Genomic DNA, 19,006 nt, shown 5'->3' with positions numbered 1-19,006 from the left:
GGACGCATAGAGTCTGAGCCTATGCATCTTTTTTTAGAAAGACAGGCTTGTCTGACTTTGTGAAAAACAAGTTCTTGAGACGGGTTTCTTTATTCAATGTGTCTTTTTGTGGACTTTTTATTCTCTTTTTATTTGCAATATTCTGGGTTTCCAAGCAAACATCAAGATATCAGATCTCTTTAGCTGACTTAGCTACCTCAGGGAGTTTTGGATCTGCCCAGGGGTCCCTCCTAGTCAGCTTTGCCTTGTGCCAATATACCATCTTACTCCAAGGTTATCGTCACTGAGCTCTATCACTGAGAGTAATGCCAACAACCATAACAGTCACTTTAGCTGCATGGTCTCCACAGTGCCATTTTCTCCAGGGCACTTGTCCAATCTATCAATGATGTCTGAAGTTACAGCAAAATGAAACACAACAAATTGACCTCTTACTAACAGACCTTAAAGTCTTAACCACAGTCACCAAAGAGCCACAGGAACACAGCTCTAAAGTTTTTTGTTTTGACTCTTGTTCAAACAAAGTCAGTATACTAGGGCTTCACCAGAATGAAACAGTCGACCTTCTTTTTTTTAGAATAAAAATATGGTTTCAACCATGTGAGAGTTTATCTTAATGGCATGCAAACTCTTATGAGTGTTGCAAACAAAAAGGAAAAAGGTGCATTTTGGACATATTCTTGCCCCCAACCAAAATCCAACGGTCTCTAAGCTGGAGTTTGGGACTTCAACATAGAGACAAACATCTATAACAAGCTCACACTATGCTGATTGAGCCAGTTACCACTCACTAAATCTAACTGTAATTCACAGTATTGTGATATTTTTATATCTGGTGTCTGTAAACATTTTTGGAGCTGCTGTATCTGGAGTAATACATTTTAGTCAGCCATCAGTGATTAGTTTTCCAGTGTGGAAACTGTTGCTCAATTTCTGAGAGCTTCTACGGATGCATACTGTTGTAGAATCATGAAAGCAGTACGGTGTGGGAGAAATTTCGCAAAGACAACATGAAAAAAAAAAGAGATAAAAATTGTGTCATAGCATTAGCAGAAGCTTTACAGCTAAAAAAAAAAAAAGTACTTTCAAAACAATGTGTTTGGTGAGTTCTTGTTAGAAGTCTTGCTCCGTCTTGATTCTAATTGGTTGGTGGTGGACACATGTCATTGACCAGCATTGTGGTGTTACAAAAGATGGACTATTTTCAAATGAGAGCCCTGAGAAGCATCTGACACTCAGAGCGTCTTCTGTGCTTAAACTCTGAACTGCATGGGTTTTGTATTAAAATGTAGCACTGCCAGTGCAAGAAAAATGCTGTTAGTGGACATAGGCCCTAAGTGTGAGCACAATGCTAGAGGTACACTCAGTAGATGACTTCATCACTTGACCTCCTTCCACTTTTTTTAAACTTTTATTTTAGTTTTTAATTAGAGAAGTGCTGAGATAACTCACCTATGGGCATACTCCCTAAGTGCACATCAAAGGTATTTGAGTTAAAACTCTAACTGCCAGAGATGGGGGACAAAAATTCTGCACTGCAGCTTTAATTCTAACTTATTTCACTGAAGAAAGTCCAAATATAATGAAACAGCTCTATTGCCCCACACACAGAGTGTTTCTGACAGGATACCTTGGGGAGTAAGTCAAAGTGTGCATGAAAAGAGTGCAGAGGAGTATAGACAACCTTAGGACCTGTAGCTAGACCTGAAAGCTTAAGAGTAGCTTTTTCACAGCCTTTCATTTCAACCCTTGAAGGAGGGCCAGGATTTTAAGAACTTTACTCTGACCAGTTCTCTTTGATCCATTTCAGCCTGCTTTGGGTCAAGGAGAAAAAGATTGTTGACAGACAGCCACATCATCCCAAGGTGTCATAACAAAATAAAATCTATTTTGAAAGCCTGGAAAATTCATATCCTGATCTCTACAGGTCGATGAAAGATTGGTCTGGCAGGCAAAATGAATTCACAAAACAGCTTAAAACATATTTCAGCATCAGAATATGTTTTCGTGTGTGTGCAGCCTATGTGTGTGTGTGTGTCAGTGAGGAGTGGAGTCCTGCTGCGGTAAGCACTTTGTCTTCCTTTCCTCACCTCTGCTCACTTCTGCTTTACTAATGACCTGTATATATTGACGGATATGTCTCCCACACTCATGGCTTGCGCTTATTCTCTCTTTCTGTCAGTCTCTCCCTCTTTCTCACGCACACACAGATCCTAGAGGAGCTCTGAAGCCTCACTTCCTGCAGAGTTGATTAAGATGGAAGACACAAACAATAAAAAAAACACCAAGGTTACCATAGCAAGGTCAACGACACAAAGGCAGGCACAGGTAAAAGAAAATAAACACATTTGAATATACAAAGCAGCCTAGACTTTTGTCGAAACAGCATTAGGTTAGACATTCATATAACCATTGAGTCTGTTAAATGAAGACTTCACATGACTGACTGCTAGGGGTTGACTGTGTTATATTGATGCGCATCATAATTTAGCATTTAAGATAATTCTGCAATGAGGTGAGGAACGACTTCAGAAACCAATAAAGCAAGTATTTTGTACAAAGTGTAAAATCACAAAAACATTATCTCCTGACACTTCACATATGGAACAGGTGTGGAATATTCTCTATATTAAGCCTTATACACACGCACAAAAAACTACCCAAAACTTCCTGAAAATTCTGAATGGGCTGCATGTGCGAATGTAAACTGCCAAAAAATTCATAATTTTCACATCAACACACCCAGCCGTTCTCTCAGGTCTTCTTCTTCCATTCACCTCACTACACCACCCGCCCGTTTAACCACCATGGGGTACAGAGCCTTCAAGCGGTCTGCCCCCCGCCTCTGAAACACCCTCCCACCAGACATCCGTAACATCAACTCTCTTTCCATTTTTAAATCACATCTCAAGACACATCTTTTTAAACTGTCATATTCACTCTGATTACACCTCTTCACTGCACTGTATCTGATCCTGTTCATTTTATTTGTATTATTAATTGCCTTGTTGATTTTATTAGCTTAATTTTTATATTGTTTTTAAACTCTGCCCTGTACGGTGTCCTTGAATGCTAAGAAAGGCGCCTTTTTAAATAAAAAGCATTATTATTATTATTATTAAAAAACTGTTCCTGCCACAGCTCCCTTAAAATATTTGTCTAGAATGTTGGAATGCTGTTGTGGAAACACAGCCAGTAATATTTAGCAACATTCACAGAGAGCAAGCCAGCTGGGGGTGATGACATTTATGTCATGTGACCGGTATCATACCTGCCAACACTCCTGTTTTTTTCTCTAGTTTCTCCGATATTTCAAGATCGTCCCCGTCCTGTTTTGGGAACTCCCGGGATTTTCATGGCTTAACAACCTTATTGTAAAAATCAGTATAGCCTGAACAAACATACAGCTTGTATTTTTGACCACACATACCAAAGGTGCCAGGTGGTCTATGAACAAGATACACATTCACAAAACAAAACTACATAACATTTAAATGCCTTTCACCCCATGGTATATTCTTGTATTTTAAAAACATAGGCCAGGGTCAGGGGGATCAGGCACCATGACCTAGCAACCCACAACATGACTCAATATGACTTGTTGGTCTATAAGGCAACCTGGCAACCGCCTCAGCCACCACCTCCTCCTGTATGAAACCCATGTAACAGATACTGTATGTTGTACTCTGTTGAGGTTTGATGTTTTGTCAGACAATGCATGAATCAACAGCTGAGGTTGTAAGTTTGCGCTATTTCAAAATGTTTTTTAATAACAAACGGGAGTGAGTGGATGTTGGAAAAAGGCAAACATGTTTTGTACGATTTCAGGAGAAACATACCTCAATAGACCAACATCCCCTATCAAATAATGCTCACAGTACAGAATCTCTTCATGTAACACCACTACTCTTGTCATTTACATAGTCAGGGTATGGCGAGCATGTTTTGATACTCAGGAGAAGTGTATCTCAACAGACTGATATCCTCTTTCAAATAATGCTCCCAGTGGGGACAAGCGCCCAGGATTCTGTATCTGCACATGCAAGCACATCTCGACAGGAAACACTACTCGACTCACCGGTGTGATCCCAGGAGAGCATAACATACTGTAATGTAATGAAAAACCAATCAACATGCAGTGTGACTGCCTTACACTTTGTTCTGTTCTCCAGCAGGCTTTTTTTCATTCATTCTCACTGTGGATACAAGCAATGACTCATACCAACAATGCAACTCTGTTGCTTTGTCTGCTAACTTTAAAAACAAACTTTAATTAAATTATTGACAAATCATTGATGACATTTTACACAGTGACTGTATGGGGTACATTTGTGAACAGTCGACTCTAGAATATTTGGGGGTTGAGCTCCTAACATTTTCTAGAAATGTTTCCAGAGCATGTCTGAAAACAGCTTTATATTATTTAGAGAGACCAAGCAAGCTCTTGGCAACAGTGGCTAGGAAAAAAGAGGCAAAACCAGACTCAATGCTGAACAGCTGTCTACTGCAGCTCGGTGGCCCAGAAAGTTAGATACAGGGAGAGACAGAAAAAAATAAGGTCCAGGTAGCTCTCCTGTTACAGCTGCCATTGAAGACAGTCCTCAATTCAGTGGCCTGGGTCTGATAAAATCTCAAAAGCAGTGACTGACTGACGTTTCTGTTCTAGGACAGATAACTGCTGCAAGTCTTACATGTCACTACATCAGTGCTTGCTGTCTACAAGGCAACGAGCAAAGGCCTCAGTTTAGAATTACCACCAGATTTCCATGCTGTGCCTCAACTCTCAAAAGTGTTAAAACAGACATCTCTGTTTTTGCCTGGCTGTCATTAGAGTGCAATGTTTGTTGAAATGGAAAGGTTGTTATGCCTGCATCTGCGACGTAGCAGCACAGCATGATCAGACAGCTGCTGGAAGACAGTCATTTATGCAGTGACGCTTTGGTTTTTCAAACTGAAATGACACTCCGAGGCCTCTCTTCACTGAACGCATCGCAGCTGTACAACGCAATGATGCCTGTGACAACTCCTCTCACTGTCACTATACAAGCATACAGGACGTGTTTAGATAAGTGAGACACTTGACAGCAGAAGCAACGAGATATGTCTGGGGTTGCGGCTGAGGGCACCGACACAACTTCAGCACAGAGAACAACCGACATCGTGCATGATCGGTCTATAGTACAGGGCCTTTTTATCCATGGGTCAATATAAGCTTCTACCCAATATCTATTTCTTAACAGACTATTTGTTTTATATGAGAAAGCTGTTTCAGGATTACGATTTGGCACTTGGCAGGTTACGACTCTTACTGCCGGCCCTTTGATTTGATTTGTGTGAGGTAATATAAAGTCCATTCCCTGCTGAAGGTGGACATCAAAGCCGTGCACATGATAAAAGACAGAGCTGTGATGTGAAACACTGATAGTAGTAGTGGAGAGTGCTAATGGAAAGTAAGGAGAAAAAGGTTAAATGCAAATGAGCTGCTGATTGTGCTGAAGATCAGCCAGAGTCCCCAGAAGTTAAATAAATAAAGACGATAAAGGTGCTTACAAATTATGTTTCCATAATCAATACAGTGCATCAATCAAGACTCTTATAAAGTTACATGTTCCCAGCTTTATGCTTTGTGATTACTTAACACACGGGAATAAACACGAATGATGAATGGCATAATATTTATTGACTTTTATTGGTGTTACTTGTAGTTTTTTTCAACTGGGGAACTCGGTGTCCTCCCGGTGTGATGCAAAAATATATTCATCAACCAGCAATCTGGAACATTTGAGAGCAATGCTCATAGGAAGAAGATTAGTGGCATACAAATGGAGAAAAATAAGTAAACAAATGAATGAAGCCGACACGCAGCCTCTGAGGATGTTGAATTGATCGCTCTAAAGTCACCAATCACAAAACACGCATTCTGTGCCGTAGCGTGTTCAGCGGGGGTCTGTATCCCAGTGACAGCTTGCTTTCTTTCACTCCTGCCTCCTTCAACCCCTCCTCACTCTCTTTTCCTCCACTCTCCCCAGCTTGCTCCCTCTCATCCATCACAAATGATGGAGTGACTCCCCTGTTCCACTCCCCCCACGTCCCTCCCCTGTTACATTACATGTGTATCCAAACATCCACTGTGTCTGTCAAACAGGACGTCTCCCGCAGCGTTTCATCCCTCTGTCCTTGCCTGTCCAGAGACGCACACATGTAAGACTCACACATACACACACAGAATAGAAATGTCAGGAGTCCTTCAATGATCGTTCATTGGTGTACAGCCCACATCCATTCGTGGGGATGCACTGCAGTAAACACACACGTTTCTTCATATACAGATAAAAGTATGTTCTTTTTCCATCTTTTTGTGTGTTTGCACATACACATACACACATTTTTCCTGTGAACATTACACACAAAGACCCACATATGTGTACACAAATCACGAACAAAGAATGACCCCGGTGAAGTGATCCTGTCAGCCATCAGGGGTCTCTCCAACAAATAAACACCCCATCTTTCTATCCTTCTATTTCTGTTTAAGGCCTGGTTCTGTGTGTGTTTTTGTGCATGTGTGTGTTAGCCTCTGTGTGTATTTGTCTGCGTGTGTTGGGTTGAATTCCTAAGCCTGTGGTTACCAACAGCTTTGAAGTCCTAACAGCACCAGGACCCTGGGGTGACAGGCTTACCCGCCACCCTGGGCCTGTGCTGCAGGGCTCATAAAGAGAAAAGCAAACAGGCAATAACACAACCAATGAATAAAACCTTGCTGCACCTTTGGCTCCGGTTTGCTCTTAGATCACACTCACACAGGCATACACACAAATACACAATGCATCAGTGCGCTATATAAACTAAGAGATAAAAGAAAAAGTTTGATTCAAGAGGGACTGAGACACCTCCGTTTACCCTCCATGTTAGGCAGTTGACAGGAACGTGAACAGGCTCTCTCTGATTCGCACGATGTGGCAATCTCTCTAAACAAAGAGATTCTCCAACAGATGTGTACAGCTCATTCTATACGGGCACATAGAGCACCACTGCAGAGTTTCATTGTTTCTGGAGTAATTCTTGCCTTCAGACAACAGCTGAATGGTGTCTCTAATTAATGCATCTTTCTCTCTCCTTCCTTCCTTCCTTCCTCTTTCTTCTCTCTCTTTCTTCTCTCAGTTTCTCTCTCTGTCTCTTTCTCTATCCTTTCTCTCTCATTCCTTCTCCTCTCTCCTTTGTCCCTCATCTGTATCTCTCTCCCTCCTTATTCTATCTGTCTCTCTTTATTTCTCTCTTCTCTCTCTCCCCCCCTCTCTCTCTGCTTCTCTATCTACTCCCTCTCTCTCCTTTCTCTCTCTCTATCTGTCTCTCTTCCTCCTTCATTTATCTCTGTCCATCTCTATCACACCTTCCTCTATCTCTCTGTCTGTCTTCCCCCTTATTTCTCTCTCCCGCTGACCCTCTCTGTCCTACCTCCCATCCCTCTCTCTGTCTCTCTCCTTCCTCCCTCTATCTGTCTCTGTCTCTCTTTATTTCTCTCTTCTCTCTCTCTCTCTCCCTCTTTCTCCCACGCTATCTCTGTTTGTCCCTCTACTCCCTCTCTCTCTCATTTTCTCTCTCTCCTTCCTCTGTCTCTATCTGTCTCTCTTCCTCCTTCCTTTCTCTATCTCTGTCTCTCTTCCCCCTTATCTCTCTCTCATGCTATCCCTCAGTCTCATTCCTCTTTCTCTCTATTTCTCACTCTCCTTCCTCACTCTCTTCTCTCTCTCTCTCTCTCTCTCTCTCTCTCTCTCTCTCTCTCTCTACCCTCTCTCTCTCTTCACCCCTTCTCTCTCTCACTCTGTCCCTCTCTCTCCTACCTCCCACCCCTCTCTCTCTCTCTCTCTCTCTCTCTCTCACTCTCTCTCTCCCCTTCCTTTTCGTCCCCACTCCCCATTCATTCATCTCCCTCCCTCCCTCCCTCCCTCTCTCTCTCCTGTTCCACTCTCACTTGTTCTTTTTCTCTCCTCCTCCCTTCGTCAGTTTCCCTCTCAGCTGCAGTGTTGGGGACTAGAAGTCGGTGTGATTGCTGCAGGCATTGCAGCACGCTTAATCTGGCTTTTTTTTTTAACAAGTACAGGAAGATTATGGAAAATTTCTCTAAAAGTCAAACTGGTCAGTGTTGGATTCTTCATAAAAAAGAAACACAAATACAGTAGGTACTTTGTTAAATGGAGGATACTTTTCTAAACACGACAGGACATCATGATATGCAAGCCTTTGTGTGTAGCTACGGATTCCCTTTTGCATTATGCTAAGCAACAACACAAAGTCAATAGGAAACAGGGTAAACAGTGCTCAATCCAGTGCAACTTGAGCCTGGTGAGGTGACTCAGAATATCCAACAGACATTTGTTAAAAGCATAACATCAACATGTAATGGTCAGAGCGCTCAGTTCAACTGTTTAGGACATTGTTTATATCATAGCTGGCACACTTTGAAGGGAAAACATGGTGGGTGTATTTTACAGTGAATTTTATATATTGGGTGTTAACAAAGTGATACAAGACCTCGCTTGTTGGATCACTCAATCCAGGCCTTGTCCTTTCTTCCACTCTCTCCCCTTCTTTTCAGCTCCAAAAAGGAACAATGCCAGGCAGCACACAGCCAAATGGCTGCAGCAGAAAAGGCCTCCACACTAAACTGAACTGACAAGAGAGGAGGAGGCTAATGCAATGAAACACCAGTGTTAGAGCAGGGCAGAGTACAGTTATTCACTTCATTCACCCAAACACACACAGAAGGGACAGCATTCACCGATGTGATCGACTGGTTTTAGCTTTGAGAATGTGTGGCAGAATTATGAGAGTAACAGCCGCTGTCAACCACAGCTGTGGAGGTGCTCTTCAACCAGGATCTGAAACACTTACAGGCCTTTGTTGTACTCTGCGAGACTGTACAGTTCCCATTGGGGAATGTGCATCTTGTGTATATGATGTGTGGAAGGGGGGTGCTGGGAAAAGAACAATGGCTATAAGGACTCAGCGGACTGGAGAACTAAAGGCTTAAAAATACAGATGTATCCACAGAGACAGGCACGTACAGCACATGCAAATACACACATGCTTGATAAAAATGAAGAAAAAGAAATAATGTGCGATATATCAGCCTGTTGATGGATTAGAAATGCTGTCATTGTAATAGGGCTGCGGTGTGTGTGTGTGTGTGTGTGTGTGTGTGTGTGTGTGTGTGTGTGTGTGTGTGTGTGTGTGTGTGTGTGTGTGTGTGTGTGTGTGTGTGTGTATAGAACTGATCTGTTCTTGTGGAGAGCCTGGCAGTTATATAATAGCCAACAGAAACAAACAGAAACCTTCCAAGGGACCAGAGGAGAGCCAATAGCTCCATGGACTCAAAGCACTCAGCCTCAACAGATTGCAAGAGAAAAAAACACACAAAACACACTGTCAAAAAACAATGTTAGCAATGGAAAAATAAGAAGAGAGTTAAGCTGCATATCCTCTGCTCTTATTGAGAACTCTCAATGACTTCAGTTTTAACTAATATCTGAAGAATAAATCCAAATGTTTAGTCAAAAGTTCTCTAATTTTCAAGAAAGAAGACAAAGACTAACAAAAAGTGAAACCCTTTGAAATATTGGTTGATTTGTAGAATACACAAAAGCCATAGTCAAATGAGCATAGCAGCCATTTCTTTATTAAACAGCTACATTAAAATATTTCTGATCAGGGAGAAAACACATCTAAAAGAAACAGAGCAAAAATACCTTGCATCTTCGTAAACTCAAGTGTAATATAACTGCTCTGGACTCTGACCTCCTCAGAGAAAGTTAGTGGGTTCCTTTATGTAAGCCAAAAACTAAATGAGCTGTTCCATCAACCGCAATGGAACTGTACCATTTTGTGTCAAACCCAAGGACGAGCTCTCCAAAACAATAAGATTCAAGAAACTTTGGACTGATTGTTGAATGAAGTTCGGAACTTCTTGAAACTAAATGATATGATAGATGCTAAATTATTTCAGAGTCCTACTCTTGAGTAATTCACTGGTTAGGTTAGATGTAGGCTTGCGTGACCAAGTCAATGAAAGATGTATAATGTGTCTGCTTGAAAGCCAAGCATGTCTGAGCGCAAGGGCAGCCGCTAAATCACTTAAGCGCAAGGGTGGAGAGTGATATAAAACATTCGACATGAGATGGACGGCTGGCTTTGAACCGTCAGCCGAGATGATCAGCCACTAGGGGGGGAGCGAAGAGACAAGGAAGAAGGGGAGGATGTAAACATGGAGGGGAAGGGTTGTCTATTTGAAACTGGTGGGATCACTGCTGTCAATAAAAACAATAAAAACCTCACATCACAAACTTTTAGATTTATCTCAAAGCTTTACTTCAGCTTGTTTTATTGTGAGAGCTTTTTTCATGACGACTACTTGTGACAACATATGGTACGTAATCTGGGCCAGCAAAGCAACTCAAGCTTAAGTAGGCCTGTGTGTATGTGTCTGAGTGTCTGAACATGGATTTACTGTATGTGTGTAATTATAATGAGTATTATAGAGCTGGCAAGTTTGAGGATTGTGTGTCTTGATAAATCCGGTAAGAATGTAAACCTGCGTCTCTCCTATACGTGCAGCAGAGCAGCTGCTTGCATATGCAACAAACACACGCACACACACTCGACTGACACACATCCGTTTGCTGTTTTAGGATCAAATTAGGGTTGCAGGAATTTCACACTGATGCTAGATAGGAGTTAGCTCACCTGCTCCAGTCTGTTCTTATGACAGATGAAAGAGCAGCTTAGCGAGATTAGATCTGGCCTCACATTCTCCGTGGAAAGGCTGAAGCCCGCTCACAAAACATTCAGTAATCCTGACGATGACTGACGCGTCCATTCACCTGGTACAGTCTGGAGAAAAAATGTGTGTGTTCACCACTTTTCCCTGACCAAATATTAGATTATATCTTCAGCTTGGAACTGGATTATGGAATATCAAAATATGCTCACAGCAACTTACACTTCATCCTGTGAAATATGTAATGACACGCTGCAGCCATCAACCACACACATTCACACATACACGAGTGAAGCGGCTCACACATGGGGTCCCATCGCCAAAGCCAGACAGAAGTCATGTGTTCTTTTGAAGGCGCCACTGAAAAAACATCCTCGCTTTCACAAATATCTTTGGCTGAACGCACAAATGCATGCACACACACACACACACACACACACACACACACACACACACACACACACACACACACACACACACACACACACATATACACACACAAAGCCAGGCAAGATAATGACAGTCTAATACTACAGTGTATTCTATTAAAGCCCTTAAACACACTTTGGAGGCTGAACAAACAACTGCAACTGCTCTCATACTCACGCTCTCTCTTCTATCTCTTCACTCTTGTACTCACACACACACAGACACGCATACATAGAGCGGAGGCTTAGGTAATCGGAAGATGCTGCATTAAGGCATTCGGTCAAAGAAAACAAAGCATGAAATATTCAGCCAAGGTGCTCCATCCTCATGACTCAGAGCTTACAGTCAGAGCCAACAACTCTCAATCCAAACACCTCACTCTGGGTCCTTAACACTGCTGCTGCTACCCAACGTGTATATTGCAACTCTGTGATTTGATGGACTTATACTGGTTTACATAATACGGAACAATACATGGGAATGTGTGCAATTGTTAAGTATATGTTTTATGTAAGGCATAATGTATGGTAATGATAATATAATGACATGGTGAGAAAGACCCTATCACAAAGCTAAGAGCAGCATGAGATGGAAACATATCTTTTTGCCACAGTGTCAACAGGCAGAGCTGACATGTGCTGGAACTCTTCGCTATAGATTGATTTGATATGAAGCATGTGATCTGGTTGTCCCTCATGTTATGTTTTTGTTGAGAATTAATCTCCAATTCTAGAGGGGTTTGACCAATCAGAATCAAGTATTTAACACAGCCCTGTAATAAGTAAGAAAACCAGATAATAGTTCCATGTAAAAGCTAATCTAAGACTGAAACAATATCTAAACTCTCTGTGTGTAGTCAAGGGATAAAATATATCCATGAGGGTTTGGGGGCTCCTTTTTTAGGCCTCTGGCATGTAAATACTTGTGAAACTGTGGTTGAGACATCTGTTTCTCTCTGTTGAATCTGGCTTTAGCACTGTAAATATGTTTTCATCTTATTCGCTAACTGTCCAAACAGCGACATAACCCCATACACTCATCTATCTGTTAACACAGAGGGCCTGAAGAGCGAGCTCCACGCTGGGGGCCCCCCAACGGCTGCACGCGGGGGGCTGTGGGGGCCTGTTGGTGCAGCTGTCCCACTCCACGGTAACATAAGACCTTATTAGAGTCCATTAGTCCTCTCTGAAACCAATAAGAGATTGTCGAATACATCCAAACATTCACACAATTCACAGGGAGACAGGAAGTGACAGGAGGGTTCAGGGGTCTGCCATTTGTCCGTATAATGTCCCATTCTTGTAGCCGCTACTTGTGCATTCAAACTTCAGGGGGAGGCAAAAATTTAAGGATCCATGTTGACTACATTTTGAAATAAGTGTAGTAATAAAAAAGGTTTCTTTCATATTATGTATCGGTACAGATTTTTTTAAAAGATTCTAAAAAAGGGCATACAGACTTTGGACACTTCCAGTTTTATCATATTCGCTAAGGCTGTCAACATCCATTTTCTGAAAAAGAAAAAAGGGTCACACGTGAATGGCATCGATCCAAAACCCTTTTCATCCCACACATGTATATCTCGTGCTAGTCCCTACTTTGCTAGTCACTTTGTTAATGCCCCACACTGTGTTTATATTTTGTGCATATAAGGATTCCTTCTGACAGCTGCCACAGTTTCTCCCAGCATCTGGACAGTGAGACAGGCTGGTCTGGAGTCAACTGCCCCCAAAAAAGAGCTTCCCTTGGCCCTGACAGCAGGGGCTTGACCTGGGAGACTGTCTTTGATCTTTAATTAACACTGGGCAGGGCTCTGGGGAGACAGAGTTGATGAACATGGGAGCGTTCAGGAACAGCTACAAAAAATAGGACTGCAGTAGTAAGCTGCAGACAAGACTGGTTTTCCCTTTTCACTTTTACCACTGCTTCAACTTTAAAGACTATGTGGAACAGCCGCAGTGCAGAGATGGCTGCTCTCAAACAGACACTGCATCTGGCTTCTCGAGCAGAGTTAAGAGCTCCCTGAAAGTGAGGAAAGAGGAGCACATCCAGAACAACATGGATGGCAGAAACCAGCCTCAACAAAGCGAAGGTGGAGTTTAATGGGACATGCAGGTGGAGGGTGTGTCTCCTGTGCTAAAGCTGTGAGCAGTTTTCTCTTTCTCGTGGTCATACTTAACACATAAAAACACTAACAAATGTCACATGCAATAGGAAAGTATTTACTTTCGCTGTTATTATATTACATATAACTTCGTAATTAAAGCTACTGTGGGGATTTATTTTATTGTTATTGAACAGACTGAAATGAAGGCTAATGCCTCTCTATGACCCCAAAACGCAAACAAGACAAGGTTTAAACCTTCTGGATTGTTATTTTTAACACTTGTACTCACTGCCAGGTAGTCAAATGAGGTATATAACAGTAGCCTTGCAAAACAGGCTTTGTAAACATTTATCAGAGCAAATATTCACAATTAGTGATATGTTTGACTTTTAAAGGACAGCAGGAGATTTTTGGGAGAAAACTATTAAGATATGTAGATTGAGAAAGAAATAAGAAGTACTGCTCTGTCCATGGAAGACGCCAAAATCCCACAATCCGTTTCCATAACTGCCAACTGAAAATGATGCCCATGATGACTTACTTTTGCAAAATGATCAGGCTATGTGGATTTTTTTTTTTCATTTACATAGCACTCCTGATGAAAAATGATCCTGTTTTAAAAAAAAAACAAGACCAATTAACCAAACAAAAGAGCATTTTTAAAGTTTTAATTGGAGAAACTTGTGTATTATTCTTTATGTTTTAAAATTAAGTTAAAACTATGAGCAACTTTGGCAATGTGCTACTTTTGGCTTTCTCTGTGGACAAAGTTGTTAGTGGATCTTCTATACACACACATTGGTGTCTAATAACGCAAAGTCTTCACTTGCTTCCTCTTAATAGTGAAGTGCCTTACTAATGTGGATCTTTTACTTGGTAAATATAAATAAAAGCGATACTCTGTGGGTTATATGCTTAGTAAATACATTAGTACCACTACAGTGTCTTTCAGAACCAGTTAAAAAACTCAATAGGTTTGAGCTGAGTACAGTGAAATGAAGAGAAACAAAAGTCAATAGCAAATACATTAACCAGGTAAGGTTTGTTTCAGTATGCAATGTGTTAGTCCAGATAACAAGAGCCAAAAATAATCCTAAATGACTTTTATCATTGTGACATTTTGATTTTTTTCCAATAACCAACTGGCATCAATTCAAAGCAGCCCCCCTGCTGAACATGTGGGATGATGATGATCTAGCAGACAGTCCAACATTGAAAGGCAAAGCCAGGCAGCCAGGCCTACTTTTTGAGTTTTGTAACCACCTCTAAGGCGACAACAGATATTCTGCTGAGTTTGAGTATCTCCAGACTCCAAAGTCCACCCACTCATGACTCCACCGACACCCACAACCACCACCGCAACTTTTCCATTATTCACCATCCACTCCAGCCCACGACTTTCTTCTGTGTTATCAGTCCCATCCCTGCTGCTCTGGTTAAGATCTTCCCAAAGCTAATGATGTGTCACAGAGAGGATTACTATTGAACTACTGCACGGTGCTCCTTGTAGCTCGGAGATCTGGATAACGCATCACACACATGTATGGAGACAGACATGTACGACTATCCACCAACACGTTGGGATTCTGGGGTACTTCTAAAGGCATCAGACAAACAGAATGCATATGTACACACAAGCATACGCACATGAACACACGGAGGCTGGGTATTAAAGGTTGTAGACTGACGGATATGAAGTGTGACAGTGTTCTTATCACACACTTTGCACTCTTTGCGGTCTTGGCAAACTTAGCTTAGTAACCCAAGTATTTCAACAAGAAATGCTGTTTCCAGGGAAGGTCAGGCAGAGGAGAGAAATTAGATAGTACACAAGAAGAAAGGTAGTCAATGGACACAATGGAAGTACTAGAGAGCTGCACAATGACTGAAAGGAGAGCTGACTTACTTTGGCAGGTGTTGCTTCTTTCCTCGTATCCTGGGTTGCATAGACACTTCCCAATAGGAACGAGCCACTCCCCCTCCGTACTGCAGTACATTCGTGGAGGCTCCTCCTCTTTGGAGTGATTGACACATAAGCCTTTGACCTCCACTAGTGACTGGGAGTCCATTGGCACTGTATCAGGGAAGGAGGCCAGATTCCTCACCGTGTTAGGGCACTTCTTGAAGTACACCCTCACTGAAACCAAAGCTACGCAAGCGCCCACGTCCTGGAACGCCAGGTAGAAGCCCTTCTTGGTCATAGGACCAACCTCGCGCACCTCAGTATTGAGCTTGAGGATACGATCTCCCAGGTCCATTTGGGTAAAACTCTCATCAGCTGCAATGGTATCGATCTTTGAGAACTGGTGCTCTCTGAAGTGGCTGCCCTGGTCGTCATCTGCTTCCAGGTAGAGGAGGTTGAAGGTCTCCTTGCAGGTGCCCAGCACCAACGGGATGGAGTTGCAGTCCCTCAGGGTGAACTTCAGCTCCACGTAGATCTTCTGAGCAGACTGGCGAGGGATCCAGTTGGTGCGAAGCCAGTTGTTCTGGCTGTACTCCATCACGTTGCACACCTGGAAGGTCCTGATGGGAGTGTAGTGCTCATCGACCCCGCTGATCTCCTCCCACTGAAAGAGATGGAGAGAGGGAGAGGTGGAAGACAGAAACAGAGGGAGACGAAAAGAAGCAACAGGCAGGAGAGACAGGGAACCAAACCAAAAAGGGAGCAAATTTGAAGAAAGAAGAGACAAGGGAGGGATGCAAAGAGGAAATTGTAGAGGAGGCAGAAGGAATTAAAGGGAGAGGTAGGGATTAAGAGTGTGATCATATCAGAAGAAAATTAATAGAGATAGAGTTAAGATTAAGAGAGATTAAGGTGATTAATAAAGGGAAATAGGGTTAGGGGTCAAAATAGAAGAATAAAGGAGTATGGGCAATCGAAGGAAAGTCAAAGAGGGGATAAGAGAGAGGGAATTTAGAGCAAGAGAAGGAGGTAGAAACAGGAGAAGAGGGGAAATAGAAGAAAAACAAAGTTATCTCAAGCCTGTAAGCATTCACAGATGAATTATTTAGATTCAGACTCACTTCTGCTGAATACTAAGCATCTAATAAACACTTAAGGGTGAAAAATCACACTACCAGATCTCTTGTAATTGACTCAAATTAATTAAAAGCAAACTTGCTGGCTTAGCCAAATTTTCTAGTTTAGAGCACTGTAAAAATATCTCACAGAAAAACGATGAGGTGCAATTTCCCACCTCAAGCCTACTAAATTTGTGTGAGGCTGCTTAATTGCTGTTAAATATTAGCAAAATCTCGTAGTGTTTTTTTCCACCCTTCTTCTAACATGTTTTTTTCTCTACAAGTGAGGACTTTCAAGCTGCAGTCTTGGTTATTTGCATCACAGTACTACTACTACTAAAAAGGAAACGTGCTGAATCCACTATGAAACAAAAGAAGCTACGAAGTATAGACAGATGTGAGTGTATACCAGGAACGTTCGTGTCTATCTTACATTTTCCCTCCACTGGGAGAAAGCAATGAGAGGAGAGGAGAAAAAAAGAAAGCCGGGTCATTGCTTTTGAATTCAACACAGCGGGAAGTCTCATTGATCATGCGCTTTGGCTTCGCTGTCCAGGCAAATCAACACTGAATCAGAGCGATGATGAATGGGAAAACACCTGAAACACTGGGCTCATTGTGGTTAAAATGACAATCATTAGAATGAATGGGTGTAAATGTTTAAATGGATGCTTTTTTTTTCTGTTGTTTCCTATCCGTGAAAATTCAGAATGGATGTATGCCTGAGTGAGCAATGCTTTCTTCAGAGACAGACAGAGAAAGAGAAAACCCACTCTGGGTAAATGGAAACTGAATTATCGCTCCTTTCACACAAGCATTAATGGAAACATAACCCCGCACACACATATACATTCACATAAGGCTCATGTGAAGTGTTTAGAGTCCCATAGCAGGCAGACACAGCAGGTGCTTCCAGCCTGAACACAGAAATTAATGACGAGCTAAGAAAGTCTCGGTTCTCTATTACATGTGTTTTTGTCCCTGTGTGTGTGTGAGCATGTGTGTGTGTGTGAAGGTGGTGTGTGGGAGTTAAGAGTTTCTGTGAGTGTCTGGTGTTCAAGGAGCTCTCAGGCTGAAGGATGACCACTTGCTTTTCATCTCACAGTGAAGTTAATGAAACACCCCTGAGAGAGAGAGAGAGAGACAGAGAGAAGAATGAAGAGGAAGCTAGAAAGAAAAGAAAGAGAGGGTACACGAGAACGAGCGGAAAAATAGCAACAGGAAGAAAGAGGGAGAGATAAAGTGAGAGGAGAATTGAGGGGAGAGATTCCCTTGGTGTTTAGTCTCCCCTGTCATGCCTTCCTCGGCATCACTTCATTCATCAGAATGTACTTCAAGCTCTCTATAGGCCCAACAATAACAGGAGAAAGTGGACTGGAGTGGGTCTAAATATAAAGAGGCGAAGAGAAACTTAACATTTCACCTCTTTTACTCAAAAGGTTTAATGGCTCCACTGAAATTATATGCAAAATTAATGATGTGATGACATGCAGAAAGGTTTGATGATAGATCTTGACATTACAGGAAGTACAGGGAAGACATGATCTGCAACCATGATTAGTGATTCTGGTGACGTTGTGTTTGATCAGACGATGGTAAAAGTCGAACACAATCAAAGGAGGCAGCTTTGGCTTCACATGTACTCTCTTTGACAACCAGTTTTTCCCAGAACTCATAGCAACATAATCAGAAATCATCAATTATGTATTTAGAAAATCAAATTAAATGTAATTTCTGTAAAACTGGGTTGTTTGTACACCTGTGCCTCTTTGAGAAATGAAGTGCTCTGAGCTTTTCTATCCAAGCCTCCTGATATCGCTGCCATAAAATCTGAGAAGGATGGAGCGTATTTAAAGAGTGCACTTTTAAGTATCTACAGAGTATCTCCCTCTTACCACACCTCATTCCTTCAAGTGCTTCTTCATTTATTCAGAAATATATTGTTCCATTTTTCATAGCACACTTTATTCTACCTTTTTCCTGAGAGTGAACTCTTTTAGAATTGGTTTCTGACAGGACATGTGGCCACAAGCTGAAGGCTAATGTACACATTGTGTGTTACATACGATGTGCTTTAAAAAGTACGTAGAACCGCCACTTCTAAATGTAACCCCTCGGTGTACCTGGGACCAGTGGCGGAGCCAGACAGTTTTGACCTGGGTGGCCAAACTGGGGCACTGACCGTTGAGGGTTGGCCAGGTGTGGAAAACATTAGGGGCTCACCCCAAACCTAGTAGGGTTACCTCCAATAATCACATCTACTTTAACTTAATTTTATAGAATAATTTAACAAATGTTACATTTTTGTAGATTTCTAATGTTAACATTAAAAATTTAACTCGACAGTCTCAACATTTAAATGTGCTGAACTGAACTCTTTAAGGACTCAAAGTGAAGATGATTGTCCAAAGTCAAAGCATCAACAAAAATAATATTCAAATGCAAAGAAACTACTGTCTCTGCAGCTTGTTGAAATACAACACAGCTGATTTCAATATAAGTAATGCCTCTGACATGGCAATAGCCAATCATGTTTGAGAATTTCAGGGTGGCCACAGGGGTGGCCAATCAGTTTTCAGAGGTGGCCATGGCCACCCCCTAGCCACTGCCTGGGACTTCTCTGCTAGTACACTTTCTTGTCCCATCCACATTATAGTTTATTTTAATTAGCCACA

The 19,006-nt window shown here is 41.9% G+C and overlaps 1 protein-coding gene across 2 annotated transcripts in view; it reads right to left on the bottom strand.

Annotated features, from left to right (window-relative positions):
- epha3 (eph receptor A3) overlaps positions 1 to 19,006 on the bottom strand; it is a 118,016-nt gene that overhangs the window by 83,740 nt on the left and 15,270 nt on the right. For both annotated transcript variants that reach the window (XM_034693113.1, XM_034693112.1), the window contains exon 3: positions 15,217 to 15,877. In XM_034693113.1, the coding sequence (XP_034549004.1) occupies positions 15,217 to 15,877 (661 nt within the window). The remainder of the gene's footprint in view (positions 1 to 15,216; positions 15,878 to 19,006) is intronic.

This window comes from Notolabrus celidotus, chromosome 10, assembly GCF_009762535.1.
Source record: "Notolabrus celidotus isolate fNotCel1 chromosome 10, fNotCel1.pri, whole genome shotgun sequence".
Taxonomy (NCBI): Eukaryota; Metazoa; Chordata; class Actinopteri; order Labriformes; family Labridae; genus Notolabrus; species Notolabrus celidotus.
The sequence above is the reverse complement of the archived record's forward strand: the minus strand, read 5'-3'. Positions and strand labels throughout refer to the sequence as shown.